The 18,237-nt window shown below is 58.5% G+C and overlaps 1 protein-coding gene across 9 annotated transcripts in view; it reads right to left on the reverse strand.

Annotated features, from left to right (window-relative positions):
* Positions 1-597: 597 nt before the first annotated feature.
* Positions 598-18,237, reverse strand: part of Plec (plectin) — a 61,864-nt gene continuing 44,224 nt past the window's right edge. For 8 of the 9 annotated variants that reach the window (XM_087898874.1, XM_087898878.1, XM_087898879.1 and 5 more), the window contains 16 exons: positions 18,128-18,232; positions 17,910-18,005; positions 17,575-17,700; positions 16,615-16,767; positions 16,363-16,517; positions 16,148-16,274; positions 15,861-16,044; positions 15,619-15,776; positions 15,323-15,501; positions 13,532-13,670; positions 13,085-13,441; positions 12,922-13,005; positions 12,667-12,771; positions 12,474-12,572; positions 8,123-11,503; positions 598-7,998 (listed from right to left, as the gene is read on the reverse strand). In XM_087898874.1, coding sequence (XP_087755000.1) covers positions 1,780-7,998; positions 8,123-11,503; positions 12,474-12,572; positions 12,667-12,771; positions 12,922-13,005; positions 13,085-13,441; positions 13,532-13,670; positions 15,323-15,501; positions 15,619-15,776; positions 15,861-16,044; positions 16,148-16,274; positions 16,363-16,517; positions 16,615-16,767; positions 17,575-17,700; positions 17,910-18,005; positions 18,128-18,232 — 11,667 coding nt within the window. In that variant the 3' untranslated portion in view covers positions 598-1,779. The remainder of the gene's footprint in view (positions 7,999-8,122; positions 11,504-12,473; positions 12,573-12,666; positions 12,772-12,921; positions 13,006-13,084; positions 13,442-13,531; positions 13,671-15,322; positions 15,502-15,618; positions 15,777-15,860; positions 16,045-16,147; positions 16,275-16,362; positions 16,518-16,614; positions 16,768-17,574; positions 17,701-17,909; positions 18,006-18,127; positions 18,233-18,237) is intronic. The other variant, XM_087898882.1, reaches the window with a different exon arrangement.

Consider the following 18,237-nt stretch of genomic DNA (forward strand, 5'->3'; position numbering starts at 1 on the left):
TGATTAGATGCACACGGGGCACTGGGGTTTTTATGGGGGGGGGCGGGGATTGAATTCAGGCCATCAGGCTCACGCGCGGCCTCTCCCAGGCCCTACTGCTTCTTAAACCCTTGGCTTCTGCTTCTGCTTTTCCGATTTGTTCTCAAAGTGTGCTTTCAAGTGTGTGATCGTCCTGGATTGAGGGATTGTACTAGAAACCCTGGGTTTTATCTGAGAAGCCTGTGAAGCCTGAGTTGGCAGTGAGACCTCAAGATCACATGACGCAGACTTACGCTGAGTACCGCACCAAAGCCAGTACAGTGGGGACTGAACCTCTCTGAACGGGGTGTTCCAGACTGTCACAGGGTGGGTCATCACCCGGATGAGATGGGCCACAACAGGCCCACCTCAGGATAGCCTGTTCCCTTCTCCACTATGCCTTCTGTACAGGCAGCCTAGCTACCACATGGGTTTTCCTGGTTGTGAGCTCAGGCCTCAGCCTCATGTCTCTACCCTGACCAGGACACATCTGCTGGGCCCAGAGCCTGGGACCACTGCCTCCACCTTCCCACGGATACACGGATGACCTAGGACCAAAGGACAAGGCGAGACCCAAAGGAAGGTTGGAATTGCTTTTATTGAGGGGCGGACACCGCAGGGCCCCGCCCATGGTCAGGTTAGTGTTCTGCCTGGCATCTCCACCTGCCACCAGCTCAAGGTTAGTGAAACATGCAAAAGCTCACTCAGAGGGTGGAGGCAGGGGCAGGCGCCACCAAGGCCAGGGGCTGGCTGGACAGGAGGAGAGGGCGGCACTGGCCAGGTGCTTACAGCACAGATGGGCCAGCCAGTGTCTCTGGGCCATGGAGGGGCCAGGGCTCCCTGGGACAGAGGTGGGCAGCAGCACCCAGAGAGGGTTTCCACAGGTTGAGGGGTCACTGGGCCTCTGGGGTAGGAGAACCCTTCAGCCTGCCCAGCCAGAAAGTCCATCTCCTACCCTGTGTCTGGGTCTTTAGGGCCTGGGTACAAGAAGGACACAGAAGGCACTTACAAGGGGAGCTGAGGCCGGGAGGCTGAAGCAGAGGCTCAGGTCTCGGGGTGGGAGATAAGTATGGGTGGGTGAGCTACAAAACATAGTAGCTCCAATGGCAGCTGCAGGAGCCAGGCGGGAGGCTGGGGCCACGTCCAGGCCTTATCTTCCCATGGGGAAGGGGCTTCTCTGGGCAGGCTGGAAGAGATGGTTGGCCTGGGACCTTTCCTTCACCAGCAAGACCCACTGAATAGGCAGGTAATTCAGACACACACTGGGGAGAGGCAGCTGGCTTGGGACAGAGGCCTCAAGAGGCCCGAGAGCTGTCTGCTCATAGGGACAGCTCATAGGATCGTCCCCGGCTCCCCGCATCAGCTAGGACCAGCAGGTAGACATCCAGTGGGGTTGGCTTAGAGGTCTGGGGGCCTTTCCCAGATAGAATCCTCCCAGGAGAGACAGGAGTGGTAGGCTGAGTGTCCAGCTCTGGATTCTCCAAGGCACCTAGCTGTGGTGAGTGGCAGGTAGAAAGGATTAGAGAGACCCGAAGAGAGTGAAGTGGTCACTGGGTCTGGGCCAGTCCCATTTCCCGAGACACAGGCTGTCTGGACATCAGATATATATACATACATATATATTAATGTGTTAGTCTGGTCTTTTTGGTTAAACTTTAGGCACCGCTTGGGAGGAAGACACCTTTACATGTTAAAGACCCCAGCGCCTCCACAGGGAGCCTGGCCACATGCAGAGCTGGAGGGCAGGGTGCAGGCAAGGGGTCAGGCCACAGCAGACTCAGGACCCCCTAGAGAGGCTGAAGGCCCTGAGGCATAGCGGCGGCCATAACTGGAGGAAGAGTAAGAGGAAGAAGAGAAGGTCATGGAGAAACCGGAACCAGTGGCATCAAAGCTGCCGCGGCGGGAACCGGCCCGGGAGCCGGTGCGGGAACCAGTGCGTGAGCCCGTGGTGGAGCCAGAGCCGCTGACGCTGTAGGGGCTATAGTAGCCCTTGCTGGACTGTGCCGCGGCTTCCAACAGCCTCAGCCCTGTGCCCTCCTCCACCATGCTGCGGTCCAGAGCATCCTTGTAGGAGATCTTGAGCTTGGTCTTGGGGCACGTGAGGTACTTGGAGTAGGCACTGACATCACGCAGCTTCTGGGCTGTGCGGGCATCTACCGTGCCACGTTGCAGGGCCTCATCGAGGGGCACGCGGCCAGGGGTGTCAGGCTCAATCAGACCACCTGTTAGGTACTGCACTTCCAGGAAGCGCTGGCCAGCCTCGTAGTACAGCCAGCCCTTCTTCAGGGCCTGGGCAGCTGACATCTTGGTCTTGGTGCGTGGGTCCTCAAACCCACAGAAGGCTTTCTGGGCCAGATTGATGCGGTCTACCATGATCTTGTCCACAAGGCCCTTGTTGACAGCCTCGGTGACCGGGAAGCGCTCACCAGTGCTGGGGTCAATGATACCCCCAGTGCAGGCCTGTGCCTCTAGCAGCCGCTGACCGGTGATGTTGTCGACCAGGTTGCGGTGCATGGCCTCTGTGATGGACACCTTCTCCAGAGTCTCTGTGTCCAGGATGCCCGCCACTGGGCCAGTCTCCTCGGTAGGATCAGACCAGGAGGCTAACTGGGTCCTAGAGACGGCAGGGCTGATGGGATAGGAGGAAGAGGAGCCCACAGATGAGGAGCGGGAGCGGAAGCCACCAGCATTGCCCGAGAGCATGTCAGCAAACTCAGTGATGGAAAGCGTGCCAGCACGGTACTGGTCCAGCGCTGAGCGGTCAATGAAGTTCTTGGTGATGGCATCGTCGATGTCATACTGTCGGCCCGAGCGTCGGTCAATGATCATGGATTTGACCACGCCGTCTGAGGAGGAAATGGTGATTTCTTCCCATTCGCACTCCTGCTCTGAGAGCTCCAGGTATGTCTGGTGGTCAATGAGGCCCTTGCGGTAGGCCTCATACACTGACATCTCCTTGCCTGTCTCAGGGTCCACGATCACCACACGGCGCTTGCGCACTGAAGACTTGGAGGATGTCTTCCGCTCACGCTTCTTCTCCTTCAGGGGCAGGAGACACAGGCCAGTCTGGGGGTCAGTGATGCAGCGCTCCATTAGCTGCAGGTAGGTGAGGTTCTCCTCCGTGTTGGGGTCAAAGAAACCCTTGGTGTCATCTGAGGGATCGGTCAGGATCTCATTCATCTCCTCATCAAAGAGGCCACGCTTATAGGCCACCTCTACAGGTAGCCGGTGGCTCTCCTCGGGGTCGATGATGCCACCGGTGGCAATCTGTGCCTCCAGCAGACGGATGCCATGGTCCTTCAGGATGAGGCCCTTCTTCATGGCCTGGAAGAGGGAGATGAGTTTTCCAGAGTAGGGATCCTTGTAGCCAGTGACAGCACGCTCAGCTGACAGCAGCTTGTCTTTGAACTCGGGACCCACAATGCCCATACGCACAGCCTCCTCCACAGTCAACTTGAGTCCCTTGATAGGGTCAATGACATAGCCAGTGGCTGCCTGTGCTTCCAGGAGCTCAAAGGCAGTACCTGGGCGAATAATGCCCTTCTTCATGGCCTGGTACACTGAGAGCCGCTCCTTGGTAGCATCAACAAAGACTCCGGCAATGCAGCTGGTACCCTCAAGGAACTTTTGCAGGTTCTTGGTGACCTCCTCAATGGAGGTCAGACCTTCTTGCAGCTGTAGCGCTGTGGCCTCGTCCATGACCTGGGACCGCACCAGCTCCTCCACGGTGATCTGCTTGCGCAGGCCACGGAAGGTCAGCTTGCGGGCATCAGAGAGTGGCAGGAGCATCTGGCCACTGTTGTCATCACGGCGGCACCGCTTGAGCAGCTGTGTGTAGCTGAGGCGTTCATCCGTGGAGGGATCCACATAGCTGCGCACCTCACTGGGCTCCGACAGCTGGTCATGCGTGTCCTTATTGAGGTAGCCACGTTGGTAAGCCACCTCTAGAGGGAGGTGGAAACCCAAGCGGGGGTCCACAATGCCTCCTGTGGCTAGCTGGGCATCCAGCAGCCTCAAAGCCTCCTCAGCAGGGATCAGCTCCTTCTTCATGGCCTGGAAGAGCGAAATGGTCTGTTCGGTATAGGGGTCACGGTAGCCAGTAACAGCCCGCTCTGCGGAGAGCAGCCGATCATGCAGTTCTGGGCCTACCAGACCCTTCCGCACGGCCTCATCCACAGTCAGCCGCTCACCCTTCACAGGGTCCAGCAGGAAGCCTGTGGCTGCCTGTGCTTCCAGCAACAAGCGGGCCACCTCAGCACTCAGCAGCCCCTTCTTAAGGGCCTGGTAGATGGTTAGGGTCTGCCTGGAGCCAGGCAGGTAGACACCGGCCACGGAGCCTGTGCCATAAAGGTAGCGCCAGGCAGATTCCATCTCCAGAACCTCACGGAGGCTCTTGGTGCCCTCCCGGAAGAGGTTGTAGGTCTCGAGGGAGATGATCCGGGCCTCGTACAGGTCTTCGGCAGTGAGGCGGCGGCGCACGTAGTCGTAGGAGGCAAGATTCTGCTGGCGGATGATCTCAGTCTTCTCGATGATTTCAATGATGATGATGATCATACGCTCCTTGGTCACTCGGCCAGCCTGAAAGTCAGCCATGAGCCGGGTTCGCTGATCCTCCGGGATCATGTCGGACTGCATCACCTCCCACAGGGACATGGAGGAGCCACCATGGCTGCCACCACCAGGGATGTCAATCTGTGTCTCCTCGAACGCCCTCCTAGTTTCCTCCTCCGTATACACCTGTGTGGTCTCTACCACCTCGGTTTTCTCGGCCCCTCTGAGTGGCAGGAGGCGCAGGCCTGTCTCGGGGTCCTCCACACAGCGCTTCAGCAGCTGCAGGTAGGTGAGGTTCTCTTGTGTGTTGGGGTCGAAGAAGCCCTTGGTGTCATCACTTGGATCTGCCAGCACACGGTTCATCTCCTCATCCAAGTAGCCACGCTGGTAGGCCACGTCCAAGGGCAAGCGGTGGCTGTGCACAGGGTCAATGATGCCACCCGTGGCGATCTGAGCCTCCAGCAGGCGGATGGCATGTTCCCTGAGGACCAAGCCCTTCTTCATAGCCTGGAACAGTGAGATGGTGGTGCCTGAGTAAGGATCCTTATAGCCAGTGACCGCCTTCTCAGCTGACAGTAGCTTCTCATGGAGCTCGGGGCCCACGACTCCCGCCTTGACAGCCTCATGGACGTAGAGACGTTGGTTCCGCACAGGGTCCACTAGAAAGCCAGTGGCTGCCTGGGCCTCCAGCAGGAGTGTGGCTGTGCTGGCTCTGAGGAGACCACGGCGCATAGCCTCATAGATGGTGACTTTCTCCTTCGAGTCCTCCAGGTAGATGCCAGCCAGGCAGCCACTGCCTTGCAGCAGGGTCCTCACGGAGTCCACCTCGGACAGATCTTTGACTGTCGTCTTGCCATCCTTGAGCTGGTCAAACTGAGCTCTGTTGAGGATCTTGGCAGCCAGGAGCTCACTGGCTGGCACAGGGGCCCGGAGGCCACTGAAGGACAATCGCTCCTGCCGCTGGGTCTCCACTTCCTCCACAATAGTGATAAGAATTTTGATGACCTTCTCAACGGTGACCTTGCCTGTGCGGAACTGCCGGAGCAGTTCCTGCCGCTGCTCCTCGGTGAAGTACTCAGAGCTTATGAGTTCCCACACTGTCATTGTCCTGCCCTTGAAGCTGCCCACGGGAACCTCAACTGTGGCCTTCTCCAGTGCCTCACGGGCCTGGAGCTCAGAGTAGACCTCCTCCTGCCGGGCCCGGACAGCCTTCTCTGAGACTGGCAGTAGGCTCAACCCAGTCAGCTGGTCAGACCGGCACCGCTGCTGGAGCTGGCTGTAGGTTACTGGCTCCCGGGTACTGGGGTCAAGGTAGACTCTGGCATCATCCCTGGGTGTCAGCAGGGCTTTGTTGGTCTCTTTGTCCAGGTAGCCCCGAGTGTAGGCAACATCCAGTGGCACACGATGGCTCTTGCTGGGGTCTACAATGCCACCAGTGGATAACTGGGCATCTAGTAGGCGCAGTCCCTGTTCCCGGGGGATGAGACCCTTCTTCAGGGCCTGGAACAGGGAGACACTCTGTCCTGAGTAGGGATCCCTGTAGCCTGTCACAGCCTTCTCAGCCGACAAGAGCTTCTCATGCAGTTCAGGACCCACTAGGCCAGCGCGCACCGCCTCATCCACAGTCAGCCGGGCACTAGTGGCAGGGTCGATGATGTGCCCAGTGCCAGCCTGGGCCTCCAGCAAGGCCACAGCCACATCTGGCTGCAGCAAGTCTTTCTTCAAGGCCTCGTAGATGCTCAGCTTCTGCCCTGCTTCTTCCAGCCACACACCGGCAATGACATTGGCACCCCGCAGTGCCCGCCTCACACTGTCTGCCTCGGCCACCTCCCGCACGGAACGCTCACCCCGTTGCAGCTGCTGGTAGAGTTCTTGGTTGATGACCCCACTGTCCAGGAGCTCTGCAGCAGGCACGAGGGCACGGAGCCCCTCGAAGCAGAGCTGGCTCTTCCGCTCGTGTTCCTCCACCACCGTGATGACAATCTTGATGATCTTCTCCACTGTGATGCGGCCTGTGCGGAACTGCCGCAGCAGGTCACGTCGCTGCTCTGCGGTAAAGTACTCAGAGTTGATGATCTCCCAGATGGTCACAGTTTTACCCTGGAACTTGCCGAATGGTGCAGACACAGTGGCCTTCTCAAAGACGTCACGGGCCTCTGTATCAGTGTACACCAGCTCGCCACCTTTGGCGGCCTTATCAGTGAGTGGCAGGAGACGCAGGCCTGTCTCGGGGTCCTCCACACAGCGCTCCAGCAGCTGCAGGTAGGTGAGGTTCTCATGCGTGTTGGGGTCGAAGAAGCCCTTGGTGTCGTCGTTCGGATCTGCCAAGATGCGGTTCATCTCTTCATCGAAGTAGCCACGCTGGTAGGCCACATCCACAGGCACGCGATGGCTGTGGACAGGGTCGATGATGCCCCCTGTGGCAATCTGAGCCTCCAGCAGGCGGATGCCATGGTCCCTGACGATGAGGTCCTTCTTCATGGCCTGAAAGAGGGAGATCTGCTCCCCGGTGTAGGGGTCCTTGTAGCCAGTGACAGCACGCTCGGCCGACAGGAGCTTGTGGTGCAGCTCAGGACCCACAACCCCCTCCTTCACAGCCTCATTGACGGTCAGCCGCCGGTTCCGCACAGGGTCCAGCAGGAAGCCTGAGGCCGCCTGGGCCTCCAGAAGGATAAGAGCTGTCCCAGGGCTAAGCAGCTGCCTCTGTAGGGCTGTGTAGACACTCAGTTTCTCATTGGTGGGCTTCAGCAGCAGTCCTGCAATGCTGCTGCGGCCCTTCAGGTACTGGCGCACATCTTCCCGCTGCATGAGCTCAGTCACTGTGGTGTGGCCCTGCGCCAACCGCTGCAGTTCCTCCATGCTGAGAATGCCTGCTTCCTGTAGCTGCTGAGCTGGCACCTTCTGACGTAATCCCTCGAAGGTATGCTCAGGTTCCACCTCCACGGATGGGCCGTCGAGGGCATCGCGGCCATTGGGCAGGGCTTTTGCAGCAGCAGCCTGAGTGCTGGCGATCTCCTCAGAGTGTGCCAGTGCAGCTCGGTGCTCTTCCTCCAGGCGCTGCAGCCGCTCACGCAGCCTCTGGTTCTCCTCAGCCAGCAGCTTCTCCTGCTGCTGCCGCTGCTGCTCCAAATGTTGCAGCTCCTCTTGCTTACGGCGCACACCCTCCTCTGCCTCGCGCTGCCGCCTCCTGGCTTCCTCCATGCTGGCCATCAACTCCTGTTTCTCCTGCTCCATCTGCTGCTGCTGCCGCTGCTGCTCCTTGCGGAGCTGTTCTGCTTTTGCCACCTCATCCTGGAAAAGCTGTTCCAGCTTGGCCTTCTCCTGCTCGATGAAGCGTTCCCGTTGTAGCAGGTTATCCTTCTCGGAGAGAAAGCTCTTCTGCAGGGCCTGTGTCTCCTGCAGTATCTGCTCCTGCTGCACCGTCTGCATCTGTTGGGGATGGGAAAAGGGTCAGCTCTCAGGGAGGATGGAGACCCAGAAGCACTCACCACCAAGGGTAGACCCTCCCTGCCACCCAGCCCGCCCTTCCGCCTGTGAGGAGGGAGGGCGGTACCTCCTCAGACTTGAGCTGCAGCAACTTGGCCTCTTGCTTGAGCTTTTCCTTCTCACGCTCCAGCTCAGCAATGGCCTCCCTCAGACGCTCGGCATCATGATCACTCTGCTGTCGCTGGATCTCCAGCGTCTGCACCAGTGTCACCTTCTCCTGTGTAGCGAGCTCAGTGCGGTGCAGCTTTTCACCAATCTCTTCAGCCTGCTTCCGGAAGCGCTGGGCATCCTCCTCTGCCCGGGCCTGAGCTCGGCTCATCTCAGCCATGCGCAGCTTGAGGCGCTCAGCCTCTGCACTCATTTCCAGCTGCCGCTGCCGCTCTGCCTCCAGAGTCCGCTGGAAACCCTGCGTCTCCTCTACCAACTGCTGCGCCATCTGCTCCTTGTCCTCCTGCAGCCGTCGGGCCTGCTCCTGCGCAAGCTCCTTCTGCTGCTGTAGCAGCTCAGCCTCAGCCTTCAGCCTCGTGGCTTCCTGTACTGCCTGCATCTTTTCCTTGAGCATCTTCTCTGCCAGGGCCCGCTGCTGCGCCAGGTCCTCCTCCGCTAGCTGCCGCAGCCGTGCTGCCTCCTGGGCAGCCACACTCAGCCGCGCGGCCTCCTCCGCCACCTGTTTCATCTTCTCAGCCTCTTCCTCCAGGAAGCGCTGCGTGTTGTCCTTGTCACGCAGGATGAGTGCCCGGTTTTCAGCTTCAATGCGAGCCTTGAGCTTGCCCAGCTCCTCCATCTGCACGCGGACAGAGAAGAGTTCCTCCTCTACCTGGCTTCGCTGCCGGGCTGCCTCTGTTACCTCGGCCTTTAGCCGCTGCAGCTCCTCATCCAGGATGCTCTTCTGGTGGTCCGTTTCCTCTAGCTGCAGTCTTAGTGTCGTCAGCTCCTGCTCCACCTGGGCCTTCTGCCGCAGAGTCTGCTCTGCAAACTTCTTATGTTTCTCCATCTCTGCGTCAGCTGCTTGCTTCTGTTTCAATGCCGCCTGCTCTGCCTGCGCCCGACGTGCTGCCTCCTGCTCGGCTTCCTTGCGCAGCTTCTCTGCAGCTGCCTGTGCCTGAGCCCGTGCCTGTGCCTGCTCCTCGGCTGACTGTTTCAGCCGCTCTGCCTCTTCTACTTGTTTCCGTGACTGTGCGGCCTCCCGTTCTGCCTGCTCCCGGGCCTCCTCTGCCTCCTCAGCAGCCCGCCGCGCTGCCTCTGCCTCATTCCGTAGCCGTTCCAGCATGTTCTGCTCTTGCTGAAGTGTCTGCTGCAGCTCCTCTTCTCGCTGTTGCACCACAAAGGCATGCGCCTTCTCCTCTGCCTGCAGTCGTTTCTGGGCAGCTTCCTGGGCCAGTTGCAGTTGCCTTGCCGACTCCTGCTCTGCTTTTTCTCGCAGGCGCCGGGCTTCTTCCACCTTGGCCTTGAGCCGCTCAACTTCCTCCAGTGCAACCTTGCGCTGGCGTGCAGCTTCCTCCTCAGCTGCCAGGCTCTTCTGCACGCGTTCCTCAGCCTCCCGGCGCTTCTGCTCCTCCTCAGCTGCCAACTGCCGCTGCCTAGCTGCCTCCTGCTCCGCCTGTTCCTTGCTGCGCATTGTGTCCTCAGCATTGCTACGAATGCGCCCTAGCTCCAGCTCCAGCTCTGCCTTGCCAGCGGCAGCTTTCTCAAAGCTCACCTTCAGTGCCATGATCTCCTCCTCCACTTGTCGCCGCTGGCGCAGCGTGTCCTCCACCAACCCCTTCTGCCTCTCTAGCTCACTCTCTGATGCCTTGCGCAGCTGGGCCAAGCGCTCCTCTATGTCAGCCTTGTGCTGCGCAGCCTGCTCCTCCAGGCGCCGCCGCTGGAAGGCCTCATCTTCAGCCAGGCGCCGTAGGCGCTCGTTCTCGGCCTCCTTCTCTTTGAGGGCAATCTCTGCCTCGGTCTTGAGCCTGGTGGCCTCACTGATGGCCGCTAGCTTCTCAGTAAGCACTCGCTCTGCCTCAGCCCGCTGGCGAGTTGCATCCTCCTCGGCCAGCTGCCTCTGCCGCTTGGCCTCCTCAGCCAGGGCACGCAGACGAGCAGCCTCCTCGGCCAGCTCTCGAAACCTGTCTGCCTCAGCTTCTAGCCTCTGCTTAGACTTCTCGTTGGTAGAACGAGACTCTTCCTCGGCTCGTGCTTTGCTGGCCAGCAGCACTTCCATCTCTGCTCGCACCTTGGCCAACTCGGCCTCCAGTTCCTGGCGCTTCTGCGTGGCTGCAGTTGCTTCCCGCTGTAGCCGGGCCAGCTCCTCTTCTAGCAGCTGCCGCTGCTGTTCACCCTGTTCTGTCTCAGCCCGCAGGCGGATCAGCTCCTGCTCTGCAGCCAGGCGCTGTTGTGCAGTACCCTCCGCCAGCTGCCGCTGCTTCTCCAGCTCCTGTTCGGCCAGCTCTCGCTGCCGCACAGCCTGCTCCTCTGCCTTGCCACGTCGTCGTGCTTCGCGCTCTGCCTCTTCTTTCTGCTTCTCTGCATCGGCCTGTGCCAGGCTCTTCTGCTGGGCCACCTCTTCCGCCTGTAGCCGCAGCCTCAGCGCTTCATTGGCCTTCAGCTGCCAGCGCTCCAGTTCCCGCTCAGCCTCCTCCCGGGCTCGTTCTGCCTCAGCTTGTTGCTGTGCCCGCCGCTCAGCCTCCTCCCGCAGCTGTGTCACAGTCACATGCTCCTCCTGCAGGGTGCGCTCCAACTGTGCTGTCTTCTCTGCAAAGGATGCACGCTTGCTCTGCAGTTCTGCCTCTGCACTGCGCTGCGCCGTCTCCAGAGCCACCTGTACTTGGCGTGCCCTCTCTGCCTCAGCTTGGCGCAGCCGCCGTTCAGCCTCCTCGGCTTGCAGTCGCAGTTCCTCCAGGGCCTGCAGGGCCCGCTGCTTCTCTCGAGCCGCCTCAGCTTCAGCCTTCACACGCAGTGCCAGTTCTGCCTCTGCTTGCCTTTTGCGCTGGCTCTCATCTTGCACCTGCCTTCGCAAGCGCTCAGCTTCCTCCTGAGCCTGCCGTTTCTGTGCTTCTGCCTCCTCGGCTCGCGCACGCAGAGCCTGTAGCTCACCCTCTGCCCCCCCACGCTGGCGCTCAGTTGTCTCCAGCTGCAGGCGCACTACACGGATCTCTTCCTCAATGCGCATCCGGCTGCGTTCTGCAGCTTCCACCTGTTGGGCCTTGGCCTGGATCTCTGCCTCTGAGCTCTGCCGAAGATGCTGCAGCTCCTCTTGAATGCTGCGCTTCTGCTGCTGTGCGTCCACCGCTGCCTCCTCACGTCGCGCCACCTCCTCCTGCATGCGCCGCTGCAGTTCTTGTGCTTCCAGCTCCGCCTGTGCCTTAGCCTTGGCATGTGCCTCAGCTAGCTGTCGCTGCTTCTCCAGCGCAGCCTCTACCTCAGCCAGTCGCTCTCGTTCCTCTGCCCGCTGTTGCTCAGCCAGCCTCTGCGGCAGCAGCAGAGAGAGGAAGAGCATGAGTGTAGGGAGGGTGCCAGGCGCTCACATTACACGGAAGGTACCACCACAGTTCACTTGGACAGCACGATTTGGGGGGAAGAGGGAGGACAGAGGTTCCAACCCAGCCAAGGAGACAGCGTGCACCCGCCCAGGGTACTTGGGCAGCGAGCATAGCGGCCCCACCATGCTCACCAGCCTGGGGAAGGAGGCCCAGGCGTCCTCCCCTCTTCCCGCAGACAGGCGACGGAGACAGATGGACAGGGAGAGAGAAAGAGAGCAAAGCAGGAGGCTTGCAGAGCCTGCAAGCCACACCCACCATACCACAGTACTCCCTGAACCTTACCAGACCCTCTCAGGCCTGGTTCCCACAAAAGGACCCTCTCCCCTCACAGGGAGCGGGGTTGTTCCCAAAGCCCAGTGGGGCAGGGGCATGGTGAGGCAGCCAAAGTAGGGATAGCCGTGCAGACCAGAGCCAGCACAGAAGGCCTTTTAAGCTGGCAAACAGGGGCAAAGAGTAGGTAGGGCTATAAGCAGGCCAACAAGGCCACCTGGGACGTAGGGAACTAGACAGATGGCACCATGCCTGGCCAAGTTACTCTGAGACGCCCCTCTCCAAACCAGACAACAGCATACACCAGCTCTTCCTAGGGCAAGAACCCCAGTGACATTAACACAGAATCCCAAGGAAGAGCATGTATGTGAGCCAGAAGGATGCATGTAGAAACAAAAAGAAAGGGCACACTAGCCACCAGGCGAGAGCAGAGCCGAGCCAGATCAAGTGGGGCCATAAGAAAGGGCGACCTGGGGAGCCGTGCTGGGATGGGTTACTGTGCAGCACTGGGCATGGGGCTTGGAGTGAACTGTAACAAGTGGTCTCAGATAGGTGCCTAGGGACTGCACTTGCAGTCAGAAAATGGGGCTTCCCCCACCCTGCCCACACAGCCCGAGGCATACATACCTCTTCCTCTTCCATGCGGCGCAGCGTCTCACTGATGAACTTGATGTACTGACTCGTGAGTGTGGTCAGCTCACTGTAGCGTGTACGCAGATCCACATACTGGGAGAGAGGAGAATGCCCATCAATAACCGAGAGCCCCCTGAGCCCCCTGTAGCCCCCTGCTCAGCTGAGGCCTGGCCCACCTCCATCCTACCTCTTGGATGACACTCTCCGATCCAGACTGAACCTTGGGCTTCTTGGCTGGGGAGGCCACAGGCTCAAGTTGCGCCTTGTAGGTGACCAGCTGGAGTTCATAGTCCTATAGACACACAAGGCAGTCAGCTGCCAGTTTGACACTCTGGTTGCCTGCGCCTAATCCCCAGGCTGTCTCACAAGCTTTCTCGGGCACAGTCCAGGTTTGCGAGGGCCCTGGGTTTGAGTTTTAGAGCCGGCAGCGGGGGAGCCTCACCTTGATTGCGTTGATGTACTGCTTGGCGAACCTCTGGCATTCCTCCACCTTCTCGCCGTGACGCTCGATCTCCTCCAGTAGGGCCTGAGGAAGGGAGGGAATAAGGGGTTAGCATCGAGCTACAGGCTGCGCCCTGCCACATGCCGCACCTATCAGGGCCTACCTTCTCCTGGCGCAGTTGTTCTCGGGCAGCCTGGCTGTTGGGTATTGGCACAGCCTGGATCTGTTCTTGCCGCTTCTTGGCATCCTGCAGCCAGGAGCTCAGTGGGTCTGCGCTCTCACGGTAGTAGCGAAGCTGGCGACCCAGCTGTTCAAGCTCCCGCTGTCGCACATCAGTCTGGGCTAGTACAGCCTGCCAGCGCTCCAGCAACTGAGTGACGCGCTCTCTCCAACGGTCCACTTCCACGTCCCGTTCACCGTGCCGCTGCTGTAGCCGTTCACCAACTTCCTGTGCCCCCCGCAACTCATCTCTTAAGGTGTCGAATACAGGCTGCTGTGCTTCCGCCTGGGCCCGCAGTTTCTATTGGATGAGGCAGGGTGGGTATCACTTATTTTAACACAGACTCCTATTGACCCTGTCCCCAGTGAAGCACAAGTTCCCAAATGCTACCTTCAATGAGGCCTTGGTGGCTTCAAGCTCTTGGAGAGTGGCAGGCACAGCCTGGGCCTCCTTGAGCTGCTCCTCATGGGCTTTAAGTACCTCCTCAGCCCCCTGGGTACTGCGAATTACCAAGCTGATGGTCTTAAGTCTAGGAAGGAGAGAGCAAGACTCAGCCAGGAAATACACGAGCTTAAGCAACACACCCTAGATGAAGGAACTGGAGCCTCTAGGTACCTCCTGCTATGCCCATACCCTGCCTGGCCACAGCAGTGGTCACATAAGCCAGAAGACCCCGAGGGAGGATGCTCCAGCCAGGAGCAGCAGATTCTACAGTCCTGGAGCAGGTGATAGCACCTGCAGCACAATCCTCAAACTCCAGCTCAAGACTGGCTGAGCACACAGGAAGTAGAACAGAGCCGATCCTAACCGAACACTGTATTAACATTTGTTAATCAAGAGTGGATGGCTCGGGCTGGAGAGATGGCTCAGAGGTTAAGAGCATTGCCTGTTCTTCCAAAGGTCCTGAGTTCAATTCCCAGCAACCACATGGTGGCTCACAACCATCTGTAATGGGGTCTGGTGCCCTCTTCTGGCCTTCAGGCATACATACAGGAAAAATATTGTGTACACAACAAATAAATAAATAAATATTTTTTAAAAAAAAGAATGCACTCCTTTAAAAAAAAAAAGTGGATGGCTCAGTGGTTAGGAGACTGACTGTTCTTCCAGAGGACTGGGGTTCAGTTCCCAGCACCCAAATGACAGCTCACACCTGTCTGTAGCTCCAGTTCCAGGGGATCTGACATCCTCATACAGACATACATGCAGGCAAAATACCAATACACATAAACTAAAAATTAAATATCTAAAAATAGAAGTAAAGGCTGGGTGGCTATGTAATACAGGTAGCAATGCATACTGGAAATAAATGATGAGGGCACAAGGCTTCTGAAAGCCAGGCCCTATGGATGTACCTACTGTGCTTCTGAATCAAAACATGTTGGGGAAAAACAAAACAGAAAGAAAAGCACAGAAACTCTGCAGCTAGGCACAGGACGATAGGCAGAAGGGGCTGGGCTCCAGAAAGGCTTTCATGCCACCAAGAGCTCATGCAAGGAACGATCCTAAAAGGATGAGGTCAAGAGGCCCAGGGAGCATCTTGCTGCCCTGCCCCTCTAATGTCTCAAGCATTGCTCCAGTCTTAATGATGCTCCACCTAGATCTCCATGTTTCTCCACCAAGAAGCTCATCCATTGCTTAAACTCACAGAAGCCCTCCATGTAGCAGATTGGCCCTTCCTTGTGAGCCCAACAGCCTGGCCACACCTCATGGCATCTCTCCCTCCCTCCTTCCTCCTTCCCTCCTCCCCCTCTCCTTCGCTCCCTCCTCTCTCCTTCCCTCCTCCCCCTCTCTTTCTCTCCTCCCTCTCTCCTTCTCTCCTCCCTCCCATCTGTACTCCCTTCTCCTCACAACTTGGAGCAAGCTCTGCTCCAACCCATCCTCTCCCCTACTCTTCACTGAGCTGGCTCCCACACCGTTATCCCACACCTCACATTCCATCATCAAGAAGATCTATGGCTATGATCTTCAAACTGCATCGGGCTCTGAGCATTCCTTACCACCTCAAGCTGCTGTACGGGTCCAAACCCACGCCCACCATCCCCTAGCCAGACTGTTCAACGGCCCTCGCTGCTGCTTTATACCCCCACCCTCATCCTTCCTCTGCTCAGAAAGTGTCTGCAGTCACTGCCCTCACGGAGGAGGCCGTCTGGACCCCAAAACCTGCATAGGGATACTCACTTCTCCAAGTAGATAGCAGATAAGCTTCGGACCTGTTCCAGCTTGCCCAGGGTCAATTCCAACTCCGAGCGCAGGGTGGGAGCAGCAGGTGACGGCTCTGGCAAGGCTAGAACTTTCTCAGCCTCAGCAGAGAGGCGGGCGACTCCCTTGCCCAGCCCTTCCACCTCAGCCTGGGCTTTCTGCAGAGAGACCAGAAGGAGCACACTGACCGGCAGAGCCTAACAACCAGCTTCCCTTGAGGGCGAGAGCGGTTGCAGGGTGGGGTGGGGGGAGATATAAACGGGGACTGCGCCTGCCTGTTGCTCAGCGATGCGCTGGGCACACTCCCGTGCAGGTTCTTTGTCCAGTGGTAGCCGCAGACGGTGCACGGTCCGAGTCTCACAGGCCTCCAGTTGCAGCCGAATATCCTTGAGCTCCGAGATGCATCGCTGACAGCGAGACTCCTCTTGCTCGCCTGGGGAAGCAACCAGGTTAATCAGAAATGGCCTGCCTACAGCCCGCCTCCCTGCTGCCCCACAAGGCCTTGCCCATCACATACCCTGCTCCAGGCTTTGTAGTAGCTGCTGGTAGTGACGGCTGCAAGATCCATACTCGCGTTCTGCCACCAGCCGGTCCTCAGGCCCGAAGCTGCCAGCATCCTGGCTGTCTCGAAGGAAGGCCTGGTAGTGCGACTCCAGGTTGCGCAGAGCTTGGCGCTGCTCCTCCGGCTTCAGTGTACGGAACTGGAGGTGGCACAAGTCATTGGGAATGGTGCCAGGCCAAATGGTGCCCACAAAACACTATCTTCCATCCTCCCTGGTACCCGTGGTCAGCATGCAGTCCTACCGTGACGAGTGACCAGGACCGGATGAGCTGTATGTCACGACTGAGGCGCTGCCATGCCAGAAGGCTCTTCATGTCCACGTGCAGCTGGTGCCACAGTGTGACCAGGGCCTGATGCTGGGCCTCCAGTCTAGGAGACAAGGACCATGTTCAGAAGCGTCCAGAACCCTCCTCATGGCAAACAACCTGCCTACAGCCATGAACCCTAGGTTACCCACCTAGTGACGGCTTCTTGGGCCTCCTGGTTCGGTGGTGGAACAAGAAAGCACACTGAAGGCACAGCAGCCTCACTATTGGAACTGCTGAGTACCTTCCAGTGGGATGGCTGGGCAGGACCCACCAGCTGGCATTGGTCACCCTTGTGCACAGTCACCTGGGATAGTCAGAGTAGTAAAGAATGTAGGCAAAGTAAACTATGCCCTGGCCAACCCATCCCATCTGGCTTGTGCACAGCCTAGCCCAGCTCTTACCTCCACCTGCCTGTAGTCACACACAGCCAGCAGAGGCACGTGGCCCCGCACAGGGTAGGCAGGATTACGTGGCTTCAACTGCACAATGGCCTTGGCGCGCTTGGCCAGGCCTGAGAGGTGCCCCTTGTATTCATTCAGCTGTTCCTTCTCGTCCTGGAGGGAGGGGAGGCTCAAGGTTAATCCATCTCACTTCAGATGCAGAGATACCTGGCCCAGAAAGCAGCAGACACCCCCAGTACCCTGTCTGGGGAGGCTTTTGATGCTAGGAATGAGGGCGCTTAAAGGCAGGTACAGTTGCAAGAGGGTACAGGCTTCCACAGACCTCCTTCCTTCCAACCAAGACTAGGTACCCCATCCCTACCCTACCCAAGGTCACTCCTACATCCTCTAAAGAAGGAAGCTGGTCTACTTACAAACCAGCCCCTGCAATGACCTCGGCCCTGTTCTCTCCCCCTTCTAACTGTAAAAGAAGGTCATGCTCCTCCCCCATCTAACCTAAAGGGAGCAGAGGAAGAAGAAACCTCACCAAGTTCTCCCATCCTCTCAGGTAAGTACTGTAGCTGGTTCAGGCTCTGCAGATCATAGAACCAGCTTCCTCCTCTCCCCTCTGCCTCTAGGACTCCCTATCCAGAGTACTGAGACTATTGGAGATACCCCCAACCATGCCCTAGTGTATATGGGCACCACGGCCAGCTACCCAGCAGCCCCTCACGGCACTGCAGCTATGCCTGCTCCAATCATCGATGTCGATCCACCACAGGGCTGCTGACAGCTCTAATCAGATAGAGGGAAGTGGTTCATGCCAGCCCACCAGCCTGGCACCCATCTTTCTGTTTGCTGCACAGCCACAACCCTGTGTGTCTCCTTGGCCTTGCTGGCCTTCCACCCCATCCACAGGTACCCACAGAGCCCACATTCCATCCAGTCTGTCCCTCTGTTTCTTGTTCACATCCACCTCACCTGGGCATCCTGTAGCAGGTCCTCCAGCCTGGTGACGGTGATGGAGCGGTCACAGGTATACTTCCTGCGCAATGTCTCCTGCAGTTTCTGCAACTGTTCCTCAGCCTCCCGTACGTCTGAGAAGAACTGGGGCAGCAGGAAGGGTCATACAAGGCCAACAAGCCCAAACCCCAGGCAAGCAAAGGTCAAGAAGCCAGATCTGAGGGACGAGGTGCTGGAACCACTCCTTCCCCAGGAGGACTGGCAGTCAGGGCTACACATATGTCAGGGGCTATGGGGGCTCTTCCAGGGCACTGAAGCAGAGCCACAGGAGACTGAGGCACTCTGGTCCTCACCTGGAAGTAGGCTGTGTTCTCTTTCAAGTGTGCTTCAATGCAACAACATAGCTGTAGCATCCAGCTCCACTGGGTCTGCAAGGCAGCCTGGAAGGACTGTAGACAACACGGTCCTTAGACTCCACCCCCACGCCATCAGTCCCATCACACACGCACACACACACACACACACACACACACACACGCCGAAGCTCATAAGCCTGCAGTCGTGCCCCCACCTCCACTGTGGGCCGGGCAGGATGGTCCTCCCGCAGCAGCCGGTCCCCAGTATTCTGAATCTCCTTGATTTTCTTTTCCTTCATTTCCAGTTCTCGCATCAGGGCCTGAC

Source organism: Myodes glareolus, chromosome 19 (assembly GCF_982192425.1).
Source record: "Myodes glareolus chromosome 19, mMyoGla1.1, whole genome shotgun sequence".
In the NCBI taxonomy this organism is placed as follows: Eukaryota; Metazoa; Chordata; class Mammalia; order Rodentia; family Cricetidae; genus Myodes; species Myodes glareolus.